This window comes from Anabrus simplex, chromosome 4 (assembly GCF_040414725.1).
Source record: "Anabrus simplex isolate iqAnaSimp1 chromosome 4, ASM4041472v1, whole genome shotgun sequence".
NCBI lineage: Eukaryota > Metazoa > Arthropoda > Insecta > Orthoptera > Tettigoniidae > Anabrus > Anabrus simplex.
In genome coordinates, this window is record NC_090268.1 from 115,691,300 (window position 1) to 115,712,193 (window position 20,894).

General features: G+C 42.0%; 1 protein-coding gene across 1 annotated transcript; it reads left to right on the top strand.

Annotated features, from left to right (window-relative positions):
• The first annotated feature begins 1,502 nt into the window (after nt 1–1,502).
• On the top strand, nt 1,503–20,072 carry LOC136872469 (uncharacterized). Its single transcript, XM_067146282.2, has 2 exons — nt 1,503–1,660; nt 19,584–20,072. The coding sequence occupies exons 1-2, from the start codon at nt 1,646–1,648 to the stop codon at nt 19,905–19,907; spliced, it is 339 nt and encodes a 112-aa protein (XP_067002383.1). The 5' UTR covers nt 1,503–1,645; the 3' UTR covers nt 19,908–20,072.
• Nucleotides 20,073–20,894: the final 822 nt, after the last annotated feature.

The window sequence follows — 20,894 nt, forward strand, 5'->3', positions numbered from 1 at the left end:
AGTCCATTCGGCACTACATGTCAACGCTCCTAGTCGAACGATGTCGTCGTGTGAAAATTCTCTGGTCGCACTTTTGATGTTTACCCGACGAAATTAAAACTCAGTCACAGATTGACTAACAGAGATCCATTTCTCTGCCGTCTGGAAGAATAAAGAGGAACGTCGAAATTGACATACAGGTATTCTAGCTGTCATCAAATAAATAATGTGCACACGTAGCTCAGACCATTCGATTATTATTATTATATACTTCATCAAAGGTAAGACCCCACTGTGGGTGAGGGATGTAGAATAACACTCGTGGTATCCCCTGCCTGTCGCAAGAAGTGACTAAAAGCTGTCTCAGGGGCTTTTAATTTGGGAGCGCGAGTTAATGACCTCAGAGCCCTTAGCTGAGTCCTGACATTGGTTTCACATACTTGTGCCAGGCTCTTCACTTTCATATATCCTACCGACCTTCCTTGGTCAACTCTTGTTTTCTGATTTTCATGGCCTTCGTGGATCTTCATCTTTGACCAATACCTTCATTTTTCAAAGTGTCGGACCCCTGGGATTTTTTCTCTCTGATTAGTGTTAATAGAGGATGGTTGCCTAGTTATACTTCCTCTCAAAATAATAATCATCACCACCAAAATTAGAAAGAAATACACCGAGCAAGTGGCTGTGCGGTTTGGGTCACGTAGCTATCAGCTTGCATTCATGAGATAGTGGGTTCGAAGTCCACTGTCAACAGCCCAAAGAGGTTTTCCATGTTTCCCATTTTTACACCAGGCAAATACTGGGGTTGTATTGTAATTAAGACCACGGTCGTTTCCTACCCACTCCTAGCCTTTTCCTACCCCATCGTCGCAATAAGACCTATCTGTGTCGGTGCGACGTAAAGCAGCTTGCAAAAAAAAAAAAAAATTAAAAAAGATTTATTTAATACTACCTCTGTTCATCTCATCCCAGGCATTTCTGGGGTCGCAAGAGTCACCTAGCTTCATTTTGGTTCTGGTCGGGGGTTCAAGTCCGGATGCCCTTCCTGACGGCACGGGAGTTTCGAGACGAAAACAATATAAGAAAAAAATATTGGGTGAAAATTTGAAAAGTACTCGCAGGAAGATAGCTTTATGTATGAATAATAGGCCTATATAGATTAATACTACCTGGACAACAATGTTGCTGGCTAATACTGAAAATTGTAGCTTCTAAAATAATTTTGTGATCTCGTAACCTTAAGAATTGATGATGTAAGGGCGAGCTTGGTGTGACACGCAGAGGAAAGTGAAAGTGTTGAAAAAGTGTGTGAGTGTATTCCTTCTTATCTTGGTACAGACTTAACGAACAATGTAAAATAAGAGAACATCCTTGCTTTGCCATGACCAACTTCAATTACGAGTAAAACAGGATGTGGTGAGTGCCTGGTTTTGACCTGCTTTAGCTGTCAACTACAAACTAAATAAAATGGTTTGGCTCAAGGTCTCGGTTCACTTGGTGGGGAGGAATTCTGTCTGGTCTCTTCTTCTTTAGAGGGAAGAAAGGAGGGGGAAGCCACGCATCTAACCCGACCGGTGATTCCCTTGTCGGCCGCTACTTTAAATACAAGTCGAAGCGCTGGTCACTCAGAATACCGGCAACAACTCTTCTCCAAGCAACATCCAGAATGTATCGCCTTTTGGTGAGTATTATACTGCCTTTCAATATACTTTTCTTCATTTTATAAATCACGTGTTCTTCTTTGTGGTCCCTTCGTTTCAGCGTTTGCTCTTCCAGCCAATCTCTGACGTTCTTTCTATAAATGGGGGTGGAAACTTTTCGCAATAGAGATATTACACAAAATGCTTACGAAGGCTTGTACTTCTGTATTTTAATTTCTGATCACCTGTAAACCAATTTTAATGCCTTTCTACGATATAAAATGCGAGATATTCGCAAAATAAGAATTTTTCATTGAAATGCGATAGAAATCCCAAACCAACGATTTTCTTCAAATGAAACTTTATTTCTTATTTTTATTCTTCGAGAAACTTGAACCGACGAGTATGAACCCTCTTGAACGGCCTGAAAATTATGTTGGCTGTTAAGTTCAAATATCCCAAGTTTGCCCCAGCAACTCAGAAATGTATTTTGGGGTCCTAGCAAGATTGTACATACAGTAGATGCTAAAAGGATGTGTCATTAAAAACAATGTAATTGCAAGTTATACAAGAAAACACGAATTATCAGGCATGTTTTATGTTTTTTACTATTTGCTTTACGTCGAACCGACACAGATAGTTCTTATGGCGACGATGGGATAAGAAAGGGCTAGGAGTGGGAAAGAAGCGGCCGGGGCATTAATTAAGGTGCAGCCCCGGCATTTGCCAGGTGTGAAAATGGGAAACCACGGAAAACCATCTTCATGGTTGCCGACAGTGGGGTTCGAACCCACTATCTCTTGAATGCAAGCTCACAGCTGTACGCCCCTGACCACACGGCCAACTCGCTCGGTGTTTTATGCTTCAGTGATTCCTTGACATGAATTTGGTTAATTTTGTATATTTTATTTTCATTATTGTGAGTTTTCATCGGTATAAACTTATTTTTTCGTGTGTTACTCTTCAACCTGTATCAATTTAAAATTAATGTAAAACTGTATTTACTTAATGTATTTTTATTTTGCTGTTAACACTAAGAAAATAGGACATTAATTTCACATTGATAATATTAAAAGACGTTATATTTTATCACAAATAACTCAAATTCCATGTTTTACTTCAATACGCACACTAAAAAATGCCAGACTTACAAATCAAAGTGCTTATTTTTATTCGAAACGCAATTCTACCTTGAGGTAGAAATACATCGTGACTCTTTTCAAGTAAACTGAATTTTTCTGCAAAATTTATCTTAAATACGCTATTTTCTGTATAGAATTTCATTTTACATCTTACTACTGCACAGATGACTAGAATGTTATTCTAGGTCCAAAGTTCGAACCCACACTCGCTAATTATCTCCTTAATCATTCCAGATAAAGTTTACTTCCATCTCATAGACATTTCTTTCTGAAATCTATTACTGTGCACGCTTCCTGGCCTTTTTGCAGCTGCTTGGGCCGTCATAATTCAGTTACCGTGCAATGTTTTCTTAATGTAGTTCATGAAGATGTCAATAATAGCCCTGTTGTTCCTAGTTCACAAACAACAGTCACAGGTTTCAACTTTGTGGTTATTCAGGTGAATGTTCTGTTTTGGAATCTATCAGGATTTGAACGCTAGTATTTTATCGTAGTCAAATTTAAATAATACGCCCTATTTTTATCTTCTTTTTAAATACCTTTTCATCTTTCTGTTTTAATGTATGCGGCATGATATTCTAAGTTAAACTATTTTTTTATAACACAGCAGGTACCAGTCTTCCCCATCGCGTTGTACAATTTTCAGTTATTTTCTTCATTGCAAAGACTTGTTCCGTCGAAGATGAGGATGTATACTACTTGCAGGATGTTCATGAAATTGATGACTATTCTTCCTAGTCCATGAGCACTAGTAAATCTCTTCATTTCCTGGCTTTAGTTCACGTCCTCGCGGAGTGTATGGATCTAAACGAGCTCCAAGCGCATTTTCTCAAAACTGATGAGCGCGCAGTAGGCTTCTTCACTCATGTGCTGAGGGACAGTGATTTCATCCGTCGATATGAATATAGTGTATAGGTACCTTTGCATAAAGAACTTTATAGTGAACCTCGAGAAAAGGTCAATAATTATAGATATGTGATTTGCTATCGTGATCTTGGCCGCAAAATTTCCAGTGTTCATGAAGAATCAGAACTACAGGGAACGTAACATTTTATTTCAAATATCCCACTGACATCGGCCGGGATTCGAACCATGCCAGTCTTGATGAAAAACCAGTAACTTAACCCTCGGCCGTAACTCTCCTCACTTTCAAAATAATTCAATATATTGCTATCAGGAGAATCATATTTATTTTTCTACTTTTTACAACTTGCTTTACGTCGTGCCGACGCAAATAGGTCATATGGTGACGATGAGATAGTGAAGGCCTAGGAGTGGGAAAAAATCATCCTGGGCCTTAAATAAGGAACAGACTCATCATTTGCCTGGTGTGAAAATGGGAAACCATGGAAAACTATCTTCAGGGCTGCCGACAGGGTGTTTCGAACCCACTATCTCCCGAATGCAAAGTCACAGCTGTGCGCTCCTAATCACACCATCTCCCTCGATGAGAATCTTTTAATTCTAAGTACAAAGATTTGAAAAAAATATTTATGTATTGTATTAAAATAATTGTATTAAAATAAAGCTTTGTTGGTTCAGATCCTCAGGTTATTTAAATTCATCTGCGTGTGTATCCTAGTCAATGAGTACATTTTAAGCCTCCATTTCATACCATGACATCAGCGGCTGATGGCTTTAACGTTAAGCACCTTCCAAACAAAAAATCGTTATCGCCATTTTCTTAAGCTTATAGAACATATTGCTGGATTCTGTGGCTCATTTTATGTTTCCAACAGAGAGTTTTGGCTGGATGCCCTCTCTGATATTATGAAACTTTTAGGCGAAAATTCCAGCCGAGAATGCATCGGAATTAGAATCTCAGTCATCCAGGAGGAAAACCAGAAGCTTCTTTCTAAGGAACAAAAACCAGAATCCAATTTTCCCTTTGAATTGGTTTTGGAGATCATCTATCAGTCACCACATATTCGAATCCTCTCGTAAATCTAAATGTATTTATAAGGTGGAAGTTGCGAATTTCCCAAAATATGTTCTATAGCACCTAACATGAAGTCCATGGTCCCGTCTTGCAACCCGCACTACAAATCCTCACGAGTTCGTGGACATGGCCGATCTACGCTCGCCGTAATCTAAACGACGTATTGCATATTTCGAGATGAAACGTAGTTAGCACACTCCTTTATCCAGTTTATTAGTGATAGTGGATTATTTTATCAGGTATTTCATTGGTCAGCATACCAGGAAGGTGTTCAATGGCGTGTTGAAAGGGAGGGTGCGATCAGTGGTTGAGAGTAAGTGGGATGAAAACCAGTGTGGTATCAGACCAGGATCAGATTTTTCATTATGTGCCAGGTAACTGAAAAATCCTGCGAGAGGAATAAAAAGTTATTTTTATGTTTCGTAGATCTAGAGTACCGAAGGAAAGGTTGTTCGCCGTACTGGGCGACTATGGGATTAAAGGTAGATTATTAAAAACTAGCAATGCATTTATGTTGACAATTTGGCTGCAGTGAGAATTAATTGTAGAATGAGTTCGTGGTTCCCTCCTCGCAGATGTTAGGCAATGCTGTAATCTTTCACCTTTGTTATTCATAGTGTACATGAATCATCTACTGAAAGGTATAAAGTGACAGATAATTAGATATATTTATTTATCATTAACAGGTTATTCATTAAAACAATGTATACAACAAATATAGGGAAGGATTTAGTTAGGTGGAAATGTTGTAAGACTTGGTCGTAATGTCATATTGTGCTGAAAGCTCCCGTCTAATATCTTGGAACTTAAAAATAGGTGCAATGAGTACGGTGCGAAAATTAGCCTTTCCAAGACTAAAGTGACGTCAGTAGGTAAGAAACCTAAGAGAACTGAATGTCATGTTGGGAATACAGAGCTGGAACAGGTAGATCGTTTCAAGTGTTTAGGATGTGTATTCTCCCAGGATGATAGCAGACCTATAGTAAGTGAGATTGAATGAATGTGCAGGAAAGCTAATGCAGTGAGTTCAGAGTCGCGATCAACAGTATTCTGTAAGAAAGAAGTCAGCTCCCAGACGAAACTACCTGTACATCGGTCTGTCATCAGACCAAGTTTGCTTTACAGGAGTGAAAGCTGGGTGGACTCAAGGAGATCTTATTCATAAGTTACAAGTAACAGACATGAAGGTAGCGAGAATGATTTCTGATACAAACGGACGGGAACAATGGCAGAAGGGTATTCAGAATGTGGAGATGAAGGTTTTCTGTTTTGCTAGTGGCTTTACATCGCACCGACACAGACAGGTCTTATGGCGACGATGGGATAGGAAAGGCCTAGGAGTTGGAAGGAAGCGGCCGTGACCTTAATTACAGTAAGGTACAGCCCCAGCATTTTCCTGGTGTGGAAATGGGAATCCACGAAAAACCATCTTCAGGGCTGCCGACAGTAGGATTCGAACCCACTATCTCCCGGATACAAGCTCACAGCCGCGCGCCTCTAATCGCACGGCCAACTCACCCGGTGAAGGCTAATTTTGGAATGAATTCGATAGATGAAGCTATACGATTAAACCGACTTCGGTGGTGGAGTCATGTGAAGCGATTGAAGGAGGACAGTTTACCTATGAGAATAAAAAATTCGGACATGGAGGGTAAGATAAGTAGAGGGAGATCAAGACGACGATGGTTAGACCAGTTTCTAATGATTTATAGATAAGAGATATAGAACTAAACGAGGTCACAGAACTACTGTAGTTGTAAATAGATGATTGTTGTGGCGTTTAGAAAATACTCAAGAGGCTTGCAGACTGAACGCTTAAAGGCATAGTAGTCTATTGTGAAGATGTAGTGTAGTATTTAATTTAACTTGTATTTCTAAATTGTAAGCATTTATTTCAAAACTACTACTAAATATTTTAATTCCTCCCCTGAATGGGGAGGCGGGCCTACTAGACGTTGTCGCCGTCTCTCAGGCCAGGAGATTTGCATCGGAGAAGAAGATGTGCGGAGAAGGTCAGAGGGTTGGCGACCGTGGACTATATTAGGAACTGCCCCTGTATTCGCCTTAGTGCAGGAAAATGAAAAACCACGGAAAACAATCCTCAGGACAGCCGACGATGGGGATAAGTCCCTATCCGGCTCCACAATACAGAGGTGTCGTGCCACGGCAGAGCCGCGGGTACCCCTCCTCTGCTCGGTTGGCCGGTCGAAGTGTAGAGCTGTCGGATCACGGACCAACCGTGGCCACTTGCTTCCGCCGACTTATGCCATGTTAAAAGAATGATCTTAGATTTGAATTAACATTTAAATGTGATATTATGCAAGAGCTGTCTGTCCGACTCATTGGCTGAATGGTCCGTGTTGAGGCCTTCGGTTCAGAAAATCCCGGGTTCAATTTCCGGCCGGTTCGCGGATTTTGATTGCTTCTGATTAATTCTTCTGGCCAACGGACTGAGTGTTTACGTTTTTCCCAACACTTTCCTCTTCATATTCACACAACGCACTACATTACCAACCACCACAGAAACACGCAATAGTGATTACATCCCTCCACATAGGGTTGGCGTCAGGAAGGGCATCCGGTCGTAAAACAGGGCCAAATCCACATGTGCTATACAGTTCGCACCCGCGACCCCACAGGTGTGGGAAAAGCAGTAGAAAATAGAAGAAGAAGTTTACGTGAGAGTTGTTAATAGATCCAACGGTAGTTAATAATTATTTCATAACCATAGTATTTCGTCTAAGCCTACAGTTTTTTTAATATGAATACTTGTTCCGCTAAAGCCGAGTAGCGCACTCCTTGTAGGATGTCCTTACTCTTATCAACAGGCTTGGAAACATCATTCTTATCCCCGCAGCTAGTGCACAATCATGTTCTGGCTCAGTTACGATTGAGTAAGACAAGAGTCTTACGAGTCACTTTTACTCAACAACTTGTATAAGGACATTAAGCCGTGTGCATCCCCCAAGTTAACTTATGTTTGAAGGCGCATTGTGTAAACTCTAAAATCATTCAGTTTGAGTGTTGATTGCCTATTTGCAAATTAGCTCCTCATGTATTATTCCTCGTACAGTAAAGTTACTAGAAATTTTTCACAATTTACGGGAAAGATAGGCCTATAATTGCTCTCAACCCCTATAGGTGGGTGACACAGACGAAGAATACACCCACGGTGTCCCCTGCCTGTCGTAAGAGGGGACTAAATGGTTGGACCAAGGAATGGTTGAATTAGAACCATGAAACTACTTCTGATTAGTACCATCACGTGGGTTACACCATGGATCGCCTTTATTTGCGAGTAGTACCAGTATGTTAGGTACACAATAGGTTTGTGTTTAGTACCACTATATGAGCGACACTGAGGGGTCTGCGTTGCCTGTGATTAGTACCCACTATTTGAGGAACACCACGGGGTGGTACGGCTCCCTGTGATTAGTACACCTATGTGAGGAACACCCTGGGTTTGCATTGTCTATGAGTGGCGCCATTATGTAAGGAACACCACAGGTCTGCGTTACCTGTGTGACGTACAGTACTTGTGAGTAGTGTCATAATGTGTGGAACATCGTGAGTCTACGCTACTTTTGATTAGTACCGCAGCTTGAGAAATACCATGGTTCTTACTTTTCTAGCGATTAGTACCATTATGAGGGGCCATTGGCCTAGATTTTGGACCCCTTTAGATAACAAGCAACATCGATTCAGGATTGTGCTTTGGAAGCTGTCTCTTGGTAAGTAATACTGTTGCTTTAAGATGGTTTCTGGGAATGTGGGGCATTGCGAGTCGGATCCATTGATTGTTTTAAGATTTATTTATTTATTTATTTATTTATTTATTTATTTATTTATTTATTTATTTATTTCGTATGGCAAAAATAAGGATACACAGGAAACATACAATCGTTGCTTCACGTCCATAGGTATAACCTTAAAATACCCTACACGTGTCTCTCGGGTGGTGCTAAGTAAGCAACGGCACTTGGCTGCTGGACCTTAAGCTCTGTGTTACGGATATCCCAGCAAACAGAGGATACACTATACTTCAGCCAAGATCATTGTTTTAAGTTGGTTGAATTCTAGTCGGTCGATCGAGTTTGGAATTACTTTTAACTTTCAGTACTGTGAGTTGGTTCCGCTGATTATTTTAAATTCATATTCATCCATTCATTCTTCATCTTCAAGTCTTGAATTCTGGTCAGTGGATGAATTTTAGACTTTTAAATTGTCATTACATTTCGTACCATTAGGCGCCGAAGACCTAGATGTTAGGCCCTTTTAACCAATAAGCAACATCATCATCATCATCATCATCATCATCATCATCATCAATTTGGCATTCTGTTTTATCTTTCCAGGTGGAAGAGTGCATTAGATCACTCTCTGGCTATATATTACTGAGGTTTTAGTTAATGTTGTTGGGTAAACACAGATATCGAGTATCGATTGGACTCTTCAAGGAATGCGACTATCTACCTAGATGTTAGGCCCTTTTAACCAATAAGCATCATCATCATCATCAATTTGACATTCTGTTTTATTCTTCCAGGTGGAAGAGTGCATTAGATCACTCTCTGGCTATATATTACTAAGGTTTTAGTTAATGTTGTTGGGTAAACACAGATATCGAGTATCGATTGGACTCTTCAAGGAATGCGACTGTCTCTGCCGAGTTTGAACCCACGACCTGGGGACCCAGAGGTCGACACTTCACAACTGATCCACAGAGAAAGCTTCCATTGCGGATTTTCCCTTTACTGTAGTCGCCATTTACGACAGATATTATCTAATCCCACACCTTCAGGTGTCGAATTTCAGTATAAATATGGTTTACCTAACATGCTGACTTGTGGCTGACTGAGAAACTAAGTTTGTTAGGTGGAGGCGTGTTCTCCAAATTACCTAGTAACTGTCTCCTTACCAAGATGGCCAAACCCAAACCCCATGGCACTACAGCCCTTGAAGGGCCTTGGCCTACCAAGCGACCGCTGCTCAGCCCGAAAGCCTGCAGATTACGAGGTGTCGTGTGGTCAACACGACGAATCCTCTCGGCCGTTATTCTTGGCTTTCTAGACCGGGGCCGCTATCTCACCGTCAGATAGCTCCTCAATTCTAATCACGTAGGCTGAGTAGACCTCGAACCAGCCCTCAGGTCCAGGTAAAAATCCCTGACCTGGCCGGGAATCGAACCCGGGGCCTCCGGGTAAGAGGCAGGCACGCTACCCCTACACCACGGGGGCCGGCTTACCAAGATGGCCGTGGATGAATTACCGGCTAATGCATGTGCGATTATTGAAATAAATCGCTACGTCCCCGTGGTTCAAATTCAACATTAAACTGGAAAGCCTGTGGCAATGACTGCGTATCTTGATTCATATACAGCTTCAAACTTATTTGTTTTTATTAATCCGTTACAGCTCTTTGTTCTCGGTGGGGGTGATTATTGTCTTAAGAGCAAGCACCTACAGCTGGGCTTGCAACCTATCGTTAGACTACTAATCAGAGGGGGAAACGGCAGGATTTCGATCCGTCGAAAGATGAAGGTATCGGCAAAAGAAGAAAAGGGCCACGAAGGATGTAAAAACGAAAGACTCCATAGGTCTCGCAAATCTGATGATCGGAAGAGAACAAGAGTTGAACAAGGGAGGTCGGATAGGAAAGATTAAAATGAGAAACCTAGCACGAGTAAGTCGAAGAAATACCAGACTTAGCTAGAGGACCCGTGGTTGCCCACTCACGCTCCTATGTTGAGAGCGCCCGCTCTCCTTTCAGTCACCTGTTACGACAGGCAGGGAATGCTGTGGATAAACTTGACAGGTAGGCGTGTACCATTCTCATTCCAGTTCATGGCGCACTGGATTTTTTCAATGTATGTACATACTGTCCAAGCGTGGTAAGTAAGTAAGTAAGTAATATGTTTTATTTATCCTGGCAAAGTTAGGGATGTACTCCCTTTCTTACACTTAACCAGTCATAACCTAGAACACTTAATAATAACTACTGATGACAATAATATGATAATATGGACAATAGTAACAGTAATACCATTAAGAAAAGTAACCACACTTTAAAAAAAATATCATATCATCTATATAATATAAATCGTACGTAAAGTGCAGAATATAATTATGATTAATGAGTACTAAGAGTATTATTATTATTATTATTATTATTATTATTATTATTATTATTATTATTATTATTATTTCTGAATCGAGAAGAGCGATTGGATAAGAAATAACAGCAGTGTTATTATGTCGTCTTCGGATCGCCTATCGTATAGCAACGCACTGCTCCTCACTGAAGGGTGTGTACTTGCGTCGGTCATCTGACAGTATATATTTTTACGGAGTGCGTAGACCTGGCCGATCCGCGTCGTAGTCTAGAACTCCCGAGTACCATCCTCCTCATTCTACGAGAAGATGAGTGGTCAGCAGACATCACCATCCGTTTTATAAGAGATAGTGACCTATTTTATCTTCTTTAAAAGTGTTCTGTTTGTTTTTAATTTTAATTTTAATTTTAATTGTTAAACGCGTTTTTTATACTATGTTTCCATCTATCTTTGTGTATTTTCAATATATTCTTTCCTTTAACTTTCAATTTGAATGAAACACACAATTTCACTTCAATGGATATGCCTTATTCAATATTATATTTATATACCGTAAGTTATATATTTTAGAGCCTATTTTATATTTTTTACAGTATTAATTAATGGCGTGCGGCCTCCGAAGAGGCCGAATGCAGGTCTTTCGCGTTGACGCCGCATAGGCGACCTGCGCGTCTATAAGAATGGGGCCCTACCTGTGATGAATTCTAATGCGGAACCCACCCAGCCCCCGAGCCATTGCAATTAACCAATGAAGGTTAAAATCCCCGACCCGGCCGGGAATCGAATCCGGGGCCCTTTGGACCAAAGGCCAGCACGCTAACCATTTAGCCACGGGGCCGGATATTTTTATAGTAAAATTGTGAAATAAATCAACAGATTATATTCATAGTCATTTTCGTCATCACTTTTTTAAAATAATTGACAGTGGGTCACTTTAACCTTGCCACGAACCTACTACGCAGGCGTAGCAGGGGGAGAGGTGATACTCCCACGTGGCGGTTAGGGGGTCCTAACCGGCTTGCCGGCGGAATTGAGGGAAATAGAATACCTCTCGCGGACCAAACACACTACCCCCTGCGGGTGGGGGACGCACATCTAGAATACACCCGCGGTATCCCCTGCCTGTCGTGAGAGGCGACTACAAGGGGCGACCAAGGGATGATTGAATTAGAACCATGAAACTATTCTTGATTCGTACCATCATGCGGGGAACACCATGGGTCGCTTTTACTTGCGAGTGCCGGGCTGAGTGGCTCAGACGGTTAAGGCGCTGGCCTTCTGACCCCAACTTGGCAGGTTCGATCCTGGCTCAGTCCGGTGGTATTTGAAGGTGCTCAAATACGTCAGCCTCGTGTCGGTAGATTTGCTGGCACGTAAAGAACTCCTGCGGGACTAAATTCCGGCACGTCGGCGTCTCCGAAAACCGTAAAAGAGTAGTTAGTGTGACGTAAAACAAATAACATTATTATTATTATTACTTGCGAGTAGTACCACTCTGTTAGGTACTGAATAGTTTTGTGATTCGTAGCACTCAAGCGGGGTTCAGTGTGGTTTTCCCGTACCCGTGAGTCGTACCCATGTGAGCAACACCACGGGTCTGGGCGTTGCCTGTGAGTTGTACCACTATATGAGCGACACCGTGGGTCTGCGTTGCCAGTGCTTAGTACCCACTATGTCCGGCTCCATGGCTAAATGGTTAGCGTGCTGGCCTTTGGTGACAGGGGTCCCGGGTTCGATTCCCGGCAGTGTCGGGAATTTTAACCTTAATTGGTTAATTTCGCCGGCATGGGGGCTGGGTGTATGTGTCGTCTTCATCATCATTTCATCCTCATCATGACGCGCAGGTCGCCTACGGGAGTCAAATGAACAGACCTGCACCTGACGAGCCGAACGTGTCCTCGGACACTCCCGTCACTAAAAGCCATACGCCATTTCATTTCAGTACCCACTATGTGAGGAACACTACGGGAATGCCGGCGCTCGTGCTTAGTACACGTAGGTGAGGAACCTCATCGGTTTACGTTGGCTATGAGTGGCGCCATTGTGTGAGAAACACCATAGGTCTGCGTTAACTGTACGAAGTACAATACTTGTGAGTAGTACCTTAGTGTTTGGAACACAGTTTGTTTACGCTACCTATGATTATTACCGCAGCTTGAGAAATATTATGGTTCTACTTTATTCGCGACATGTACCATACTCAGGGGCCTTAGACCTGGTTTTTGGACCCCTTTAGATATCAAGCATAATTGATTCATGACTGTGCTTTATAAGTGGTCCCTTGGTCAGTAATACTATTATTTATGACCGTTTTTGAGTCGGATCCACTGTTTGTTGTTTGTTTGTTTCTTGTTTGTTTATGTTCTTTGGGTTCGTGTCCATCCATTCATTTTTCATGACATTTTTTATTTATTTTGGTCAGTGGATTTTTTGAACTTTTTGTTGTCATTTCATTTCGTACCATTAGGGGCCGATGACCTCGATGTTAGGTCCCTTTAAACAACAAGCATCATCATCATCACTTTAATCTTGTAATTATTCCATTTCGTCTCATTGAGTACCATTAGGGGCCGATGACCTAGATGTTAGAACTCCTTAAACAACAACAATCATCATCAACAATATCAACTTTGCTGCGGTTTCCAAAATAATAAAATGAAGGTAGCGAATGTGCGCATGGAGTATAATATGAAAAAGACAAAAGCGAGGTGGCTGCTTGATACGGGCCGCATAACTTTAAGCTCGCATTCAGCAGATGGCACGTTCGAAGCTCACTACTTGCTGCCCTGAACATGGTTTTCTGTAGTTCCCCACTTTCACGTCAGACAAATGCTGGGAGCTGTACCTTAATTACAGCCATGACTGCTTCCTTCTCTGTTTTCTATTCCATCGACGCCGGAAACCTATTCCGGTTAGCGCGAAAGAAAAAATATTTTACAAGATATACGTCCTATTTTCACTTATATCTTTGAAAAATACGAAACCTCGATTAAATAAATTTTATTTTCGGATGCCATTTTTCGTAATTTTTTTACAACATATGCGTGTTGTTTCTTGAACTTAATGAAATATGTATTTTTATACTCTAAATAATGTCTGTCCAATGGACTACAAATTGTAGAAGGAAAGATATTGCAATGGGTCAGGGGCTTGCCACCTAGGCTCAAGATGGCGAAATAGTCTCGTCAGCTAATAAGAGTATTTGTGCTATCTCAGCCTCGCCCTGAAATAAAAACAAGCAGAAAGAACGTAGTAGAGAGTCTCTACAACCCGCGACTTGTAACGTACAACACGTGTCGCCTATTGAGCGGGAGAACGAATCGCGTCCTTCAAAGACGTAACTGTGAGTCAACAGTACATAAGTCTATGTTGAAATCTTCATACTCATTGTAAATATTCATCATCACTAATGTTGTAATTACCATCATTTGCGCTTCAGGAAACACATCCCTCTATTCACAAAAACTTTACTTCCTCGCACTAAAATTCTTTATGAATAACTCGCTGGAAACGCTAATAAATTCTTGGTTTTTAATATGAACAAGGTTTTCTATGTGCTTGCTCGCCATTGTCTGCTGAAGTTCACGTGAGTCTTGTGGTGAATTCTGTCGTTTTCCAACGATTTTCTGAGTTAGAAAAGCTCCAGGAAATGCGATTATTTAGGCCAAGAACAGTGGAAGCAACAACCCTTGTTTTACTTTTTAGATTTCCACCTCTAACTCGAGCCTTTCATTTCTGTAGCGTGGCGATTCCAGGGATAGGTAATTCTTGATCGAATTCCGAGAGCGCTTTTATTTAGCTCTTTCCTCCTAAAAGAAATCTTCTTTGAGATGATAAGCTTCTTTATTATATTATTATTGTTATTTACAGTTGGCTTTACGTCGCACCGACACATAGGTTTTATGGCGACGATGAGCTAGGAAAGGAAGCGACCGTGACCTTAATAATAAGATACAGCTTCTTTCCCTGTTTCCTATTCCATAGAGGCCGGAAACCTATTTCAGTTAGCGCGAACTTAAAACACTAGCAAAGAAAAAATATTTTCCAAGTTATATTTTCAATGAATGCCTAGTGTGAAAATGGGAAACCACGGAAAACTATCTTCAGGGCTGCCGACAGTGGGGTTCGAACCCACTATCTCCCTGCACGTCCCTAACCGCAATACCAATTCGCTCATTATTATTATTATTATTATTATTATTATTATTATTATTATTATTGTCGGCGTGATTAGCTGCCGGCTTTCCACCCGGAAGGCTGAGATTCGAATCTCGGTCGATCTCGGATTGAAGTTTTCCCATGAAGACGCGTGACTGTGATGTCAGAAAGGGTCACCCGGCTAAAACTAAAATGAGCGTGAGTGCCTCAAACGATCCCTGAATCTATACAATCTAATCAAGTATTTCTCAGGTAGTGCATTGGAATCATTAAAAAGCAGTGCCTTTCATTGCCGAGGCGCATAATTCAAGCGCAGAAATCTCGCAATGTAGGCTCGTTCCCCAGTGAAGTTGAAATCTGTTTTTCTGTGATGTGTTGGCGAGCACTTCGATAGACACTTAAGAGTACTGATTGGTTTGAGAGGCCTTTTAGTGCCCCGTTTGTACAGCACCAAGTGATGCCACTCGAGTGCAAGAGCCCACTTTCTCTCTCTCCTGGAATTCCTGATGACAGCTCTGGTGGGCCGGTCAAGGCCAAGGTCGGCCGGCAGCTGGTGCCCAGTACGACCAGTCGTGACTAGCACTCCTCAATGAAGACATGTGCCATTGCTTTCGCCTGTAGCAGCTCCTTTTTTTTTCCTTGTCAAACTAAGCTTTCAGGTGTCCAGCTCATTCGCTGAATGGTTAGCTTCGTGGCCTTCGATTCAGAGGGCGAGTTCTTTCCCCGATCGGGTCAGGATTTTAGCGTCTGATTAATTGGATACTTAAGGTGCAAGTGCCAAATTTATGAACAGAAGTTAATACTAAAAAGCAGTCTACGTGCAGTGTTTTAATTATTTCTTCCTCAAACGTTTCAAAGTTATAAATGAGAGTTTCTTATCATAGATTATTGGTAGTTTCATGACAAAGTTGGAATATTTTGGTGCTGAAGGAAATTCAAACTTAGTAATATGAAAGGTGCTAAGTGCCACCAAATTATTCTAGGTTCTGCGTTCTCAATTCACTCTCCACAGATCTGCATACAATATTATTTTTGCTTATTCCTTTCCAGGTAAGGGATCATGAATCATACATTTTTCTTCTGTAATTGAGTTCAGATTGAATGTTTCTTGCATGTATGCCCCTCCCGCCCACTTTTTAGGACTTCACCTTACGGACCCTTTCTATGTCGGTGTAACATTCTTTTACTGCTACAATTTTTACGTCTGATGAATCGTATGTGATGCTGGCAGCTTTTGAAATGTAGATTTTTTGTAGAGATTATGTCGTCTGCCACAGCTTGAATGTTTAAAAAATTGAACTACGTCCTATTCATGGAAACTACTTTGAAAGGTTTAACAACCGTTGCGTCCTCGACCACAAAAACCTACTACGCTGGCGTAGCAGGGGGAGAGGTGATACTCCCACGTGGCGCGTCCCAGGTGGCGGATAGGGGGGTCCTAACCGGCTTGCCGGCGGACTTGAGGGAAATAAAATTCATCTCACGGACCAAACACACCACCCCCTGTGGGTGGGGGACGCAGACGAAGAATACACCCACGGTATCCCCTGCCTGTCGTAAGAGGCGACTAAAAGGGACGACCAAGGGATGATCAAATTAGAACCATGAGACTACTTGTAATTAGTACCATCACGCAGGGAACACCATGAGTCGCCTTTAATTGCGCGTAGGACCACTATGTTAGGTACAAACTAGGTTTGTGATCAGTAACGGCAGTGTGTGGCTCAAGTTGCATTTTACAGTACCTGTAATTCGTACCCCTATATGAACAACACCTTGGGATGAGCGACACCATGGTTCTGCCTTGCTTATGCTTAGTACCCACTACGCGAGGAACACCACGGGATAGTGCGGGTCCCCGTGGTTAGTCCACTTACGTGAGGAACGCCATAGGTTTGCGTTGCCTCTAAATAGCACCGCAGTGTGCGAAACACATAGGTCTGTGTTACATGTGCGAATTTCCTTACCTGTGAGTAGTAGCATAATGTGTGGAATACCGCAAGTCTGCGCTACGTTTGATTAGTACCGCAACATCACAAATACCATGGTTCTATTTTCCTAGCGATAAGTACCATTATGAGGGGCCGATGACCTGGATTTTGGACCCATTTCGAGTACAAGCATTATCGATTCAGTATTGTGCTTTAGAAGCAGTCCCTTAGTCAGTAATACTATTGTTTAACCCTAGTTTGTGGGAATGTGGGGCATTGCGGGTCGGATCCACTGATTGTTTTAACTTTACATCCATCCATTCATTCTTCTTCCTCATGTTCTCGAATTCTGGTCAGTGGAGGATTATGGATTTTTAAATTGTCATAACATTTCGTCTCATTTCGTACCCTTAGGGGCCAATGTCCTAGATGTTAGGCCCCTTTGAACAACAAGCATCATCATCATCCTCTTCCTCGAACATTTTGCGTAGGTCACTGGGTACAAATACCTTCGTCATTAACTTCCTTCTGTCTATGAAGGCAAACTCGTCGTCACAGGGAATATTTATACATATATCTTATAATTTGAAGAGCAATTATTCACAAAATAGGATAGAATAAAAATCTATGCTACACTTATCACGCCAGGAAAGAGAAACAAAAGCAATTGAATGGTACGTTGCACCATTTTTAAGAAATCATCATCAGGCAACTTAGCACTATAGCCATCTAGCGGCGGCATTTATGACCGCTTGGAATTCTCAGCGGACATAATCCTTTTCACATGTAATCTTCCTCGGTATCCTGCACCTTTCAAACCACTTATCACATTTTTCATGAATTTGGCACTTTGCACTTTTCTACAGTTTATTATCCAATTCCTCTTTGTGTCTCCTTACATACCCCTTCATCATCATCATCATCATCATTATCATCACCATCTCCTTCTTCTCCGTCTTTTCCCGCTCAGGTGGGGTCGACATTTTTAGAGAGCCGCTTCCATCTTCCTCGGGCGCACACGTCGTCTTCCGTCAGTCCTTTCTGCTCAAGTCCCTTCGCACGCAATGCACCCGTCTTGTTTGAGGCCGACCTCTTCCTTTGCTCCCTTCCACACTCATTCCCGCAATTCTATTATGAAGGTAATCGTCATACCTTCTCATAACGTGCCCATACCATTGAAAAACGTTCTCTCTTAAACTTTCTTGAAAATTCGTTCCACCTTACCACTTCCTCATTTCTTAATTTTTCAAATTGCTTCACGTTGCACCGATACAAATACGTCTTATAGCGACGATGGGATAGAAAAATGGCTAGGAGTGGGAAGGAAGCGGCTGTGGCCTTGATTAAGGTCCATTTGCCTAGTGCGAAAATGGGAAACCACGAAAAACCATCTTCAGGGCTGCCTACAGTGAGATTAGAACCAGTACTTAAATTAATTTTGTTCTTTTAAGCTATTCAGATTGCACTTATGAGGTGAAATGAAATGGCGTATGGTTTTTAGTGCCGGGAGTGCCCGAGGACATGTTCGGCTCGCCAGGTGCAGTTCTTTTTGATTTGACCCCCGTAGGCAACCTGCGCGTCACGATAAGGGTGGAATGATTATGAAGACGACACATACATCCAGCCCCGTGCCAGCGAAATTAACCAGTGATAGTTAAAATTCGCGATCCTGCCGGCAATCGAACTCGGGGCCCCTGTGACCAAAGGCCAGCACGCTAACCGTAGACAAGAATCATAATATACAGGATTTATTTATTTATTTATTTATTTATTTATTTATTTATTTATTTATTTATTTATTTATTTATTTATTTGAACCATGGCTCTTACTGGTGCATTGCAAGAATGTATAGGTATATAGAGTAGTGTTGGTACACAACCATATCAAATCATTACATTACATACCTAATTTAGATGCATGCCCAAATATGTATCAGCTGCAGAACCAATGAAATCACTATGGGAGCGTCGCAGACGTGAGCTGCAGAGCTGACCTCTTGTAAAAGTAGAAATAAAGGAAAGAAAGAAAGAAAGAATGAATGAGTGAATGAATGAATGAATGAATGGAAAAAGATAACGCTCAATAGCAGATCAGCGTAGGCGCGGAGAACTGGAAGTAGAAAGCCGTGAGTTTAGAAGGTGCTCAAATACGCCAGTCTCGTGTCGGTAGATTTACCGGCACGTAAAAAAACTTGTGGGACAAAATTCCGGCATCCCGGCGTCTGTGAAAAACGTAAAAGTAGTTAGTGGGACGTAAAACCAATAGCATTATTATTATTATTATTATTATTATTATTATTATTATTATTATTATTATTATTATTATTATTATTACAACTTGGACGTGCTATGTAAATCATATATCTCCTTCTTATCCCACAATTGACCATTGTTCAAAAAAATTGATATTTGACAAAAAAATTTGCAAATAAATATTTAAGAATTTAAACGATGTAAAAATTTCAATTTTTATCATTTCTAATGCCACTACACGACAGAGTTTCGCACAAATAACTCTAGTACAGCGTACCACATATTATGTACAAATCCATACGTGATAATGAAAACAATTTCTGTATTCAGCGTAAACAATGCTTTTAGCCAATCAGTTTAAAACTCTGTTGAGTTTTCTTTGTTCTACGGTATGCTTAAGATATTAAGAAAATCTGTTGCTTGTTCCAGTTCCTGACGGTGGCGGCGCTAGTAGCTGTGGCGTGGGCGCTGCCCGCAGACCTCCAGGAGGCAGCCAACTCTGAGGAGACCCTCGGCACGGCAGAGACGGGTTGGGGCGGCTGGGGTGGTGGTTACGGAGGATACGGCCGTGGCTACGGAGGATATGGTCGTGGATACGGAGGATATGGAGGTTATGGTGGATATGGTGGATATGGAGGATATGGGGGCTACGGCAGAGGATATGGCGGACACGGCGGAGGTTATGGAGGTTACGGACGAGGATGGGGAGGTTACAGCCGTGGTTGGGGAGGCTATGGCGGGCACTGGGGCTAATCGACACTTCAGTGAACTCCTGCAGCTGTCTCTACGAGTGTGACCCAACCAGTATTCCCCCTATTATCTTCTACCTGAAACGCCTTTGAAATTCCTCTCATCAAATTTGTAAAGTAACGCTTATTTTTGTATTTCTACAAATAAACTTATTAAAATCAAACCACACTGTATCTGTGTATTTTTTAAAATATTTCTGACTTCATGACAGCCACGAACCTGCTACGCAGGCGTAGCAGGGGGAGAGGTGACACTCCCACGTGGCGCGTCCCAGGTGGCGGATAGGGGGGTCCTAACCGGCTTGCCGGCGGACTTGAGGGAAATAAAATACCTCTCGCGGACCAAACACACTACCCCCTGCGGGTGGGGGATGCACATGTAGAATACACCCGCGGTATCCCCTGCCTGTCGTAACAGGCGACTACAAGGGGCGACCAAGGGATGATTTAATTAGAACCATGAAACTACTCTTCATTCGTACCATCATGCGGGGAACACCATGGGTTGCATGTACTTGCGAGTAGTATCACTAATATGGTACGAAATATGTTTGTGATTCGTTGCAGTAAAAAGCCTGGCCTGGTGGATTCCAGTACCCGTGCGTTGTACCCATGTGGGCAACACCGCGGGTCTGGGCGTAGCCTGTGAGTTGTACCACTATATGAGCGACACCGTGGGTCTGCGTTGCCTGTGATTAGTACTCACTATGTGCGGAACACCACGGGGCCCTTGGGACCGGCACCCGTGACTAGTACCCTAGGTGCGGAAACTCATAGGTTTGCGTTGGCTGTAAGTGACGCCATTGTGAGTGAAACACCATAGGTCTGCGTTACCTGTACGAAGTACAATACTTGTGAGTAGTACCATCTTTTGTGGAACACCGTGAGTCCTCGCTACTTCTGATTAATACCCCAACATGACACTTACCATGGTTCTATTTTACTCGCGACATGTACCATTCTGTGGGGCCTTAGACGTGGATTTTGCACC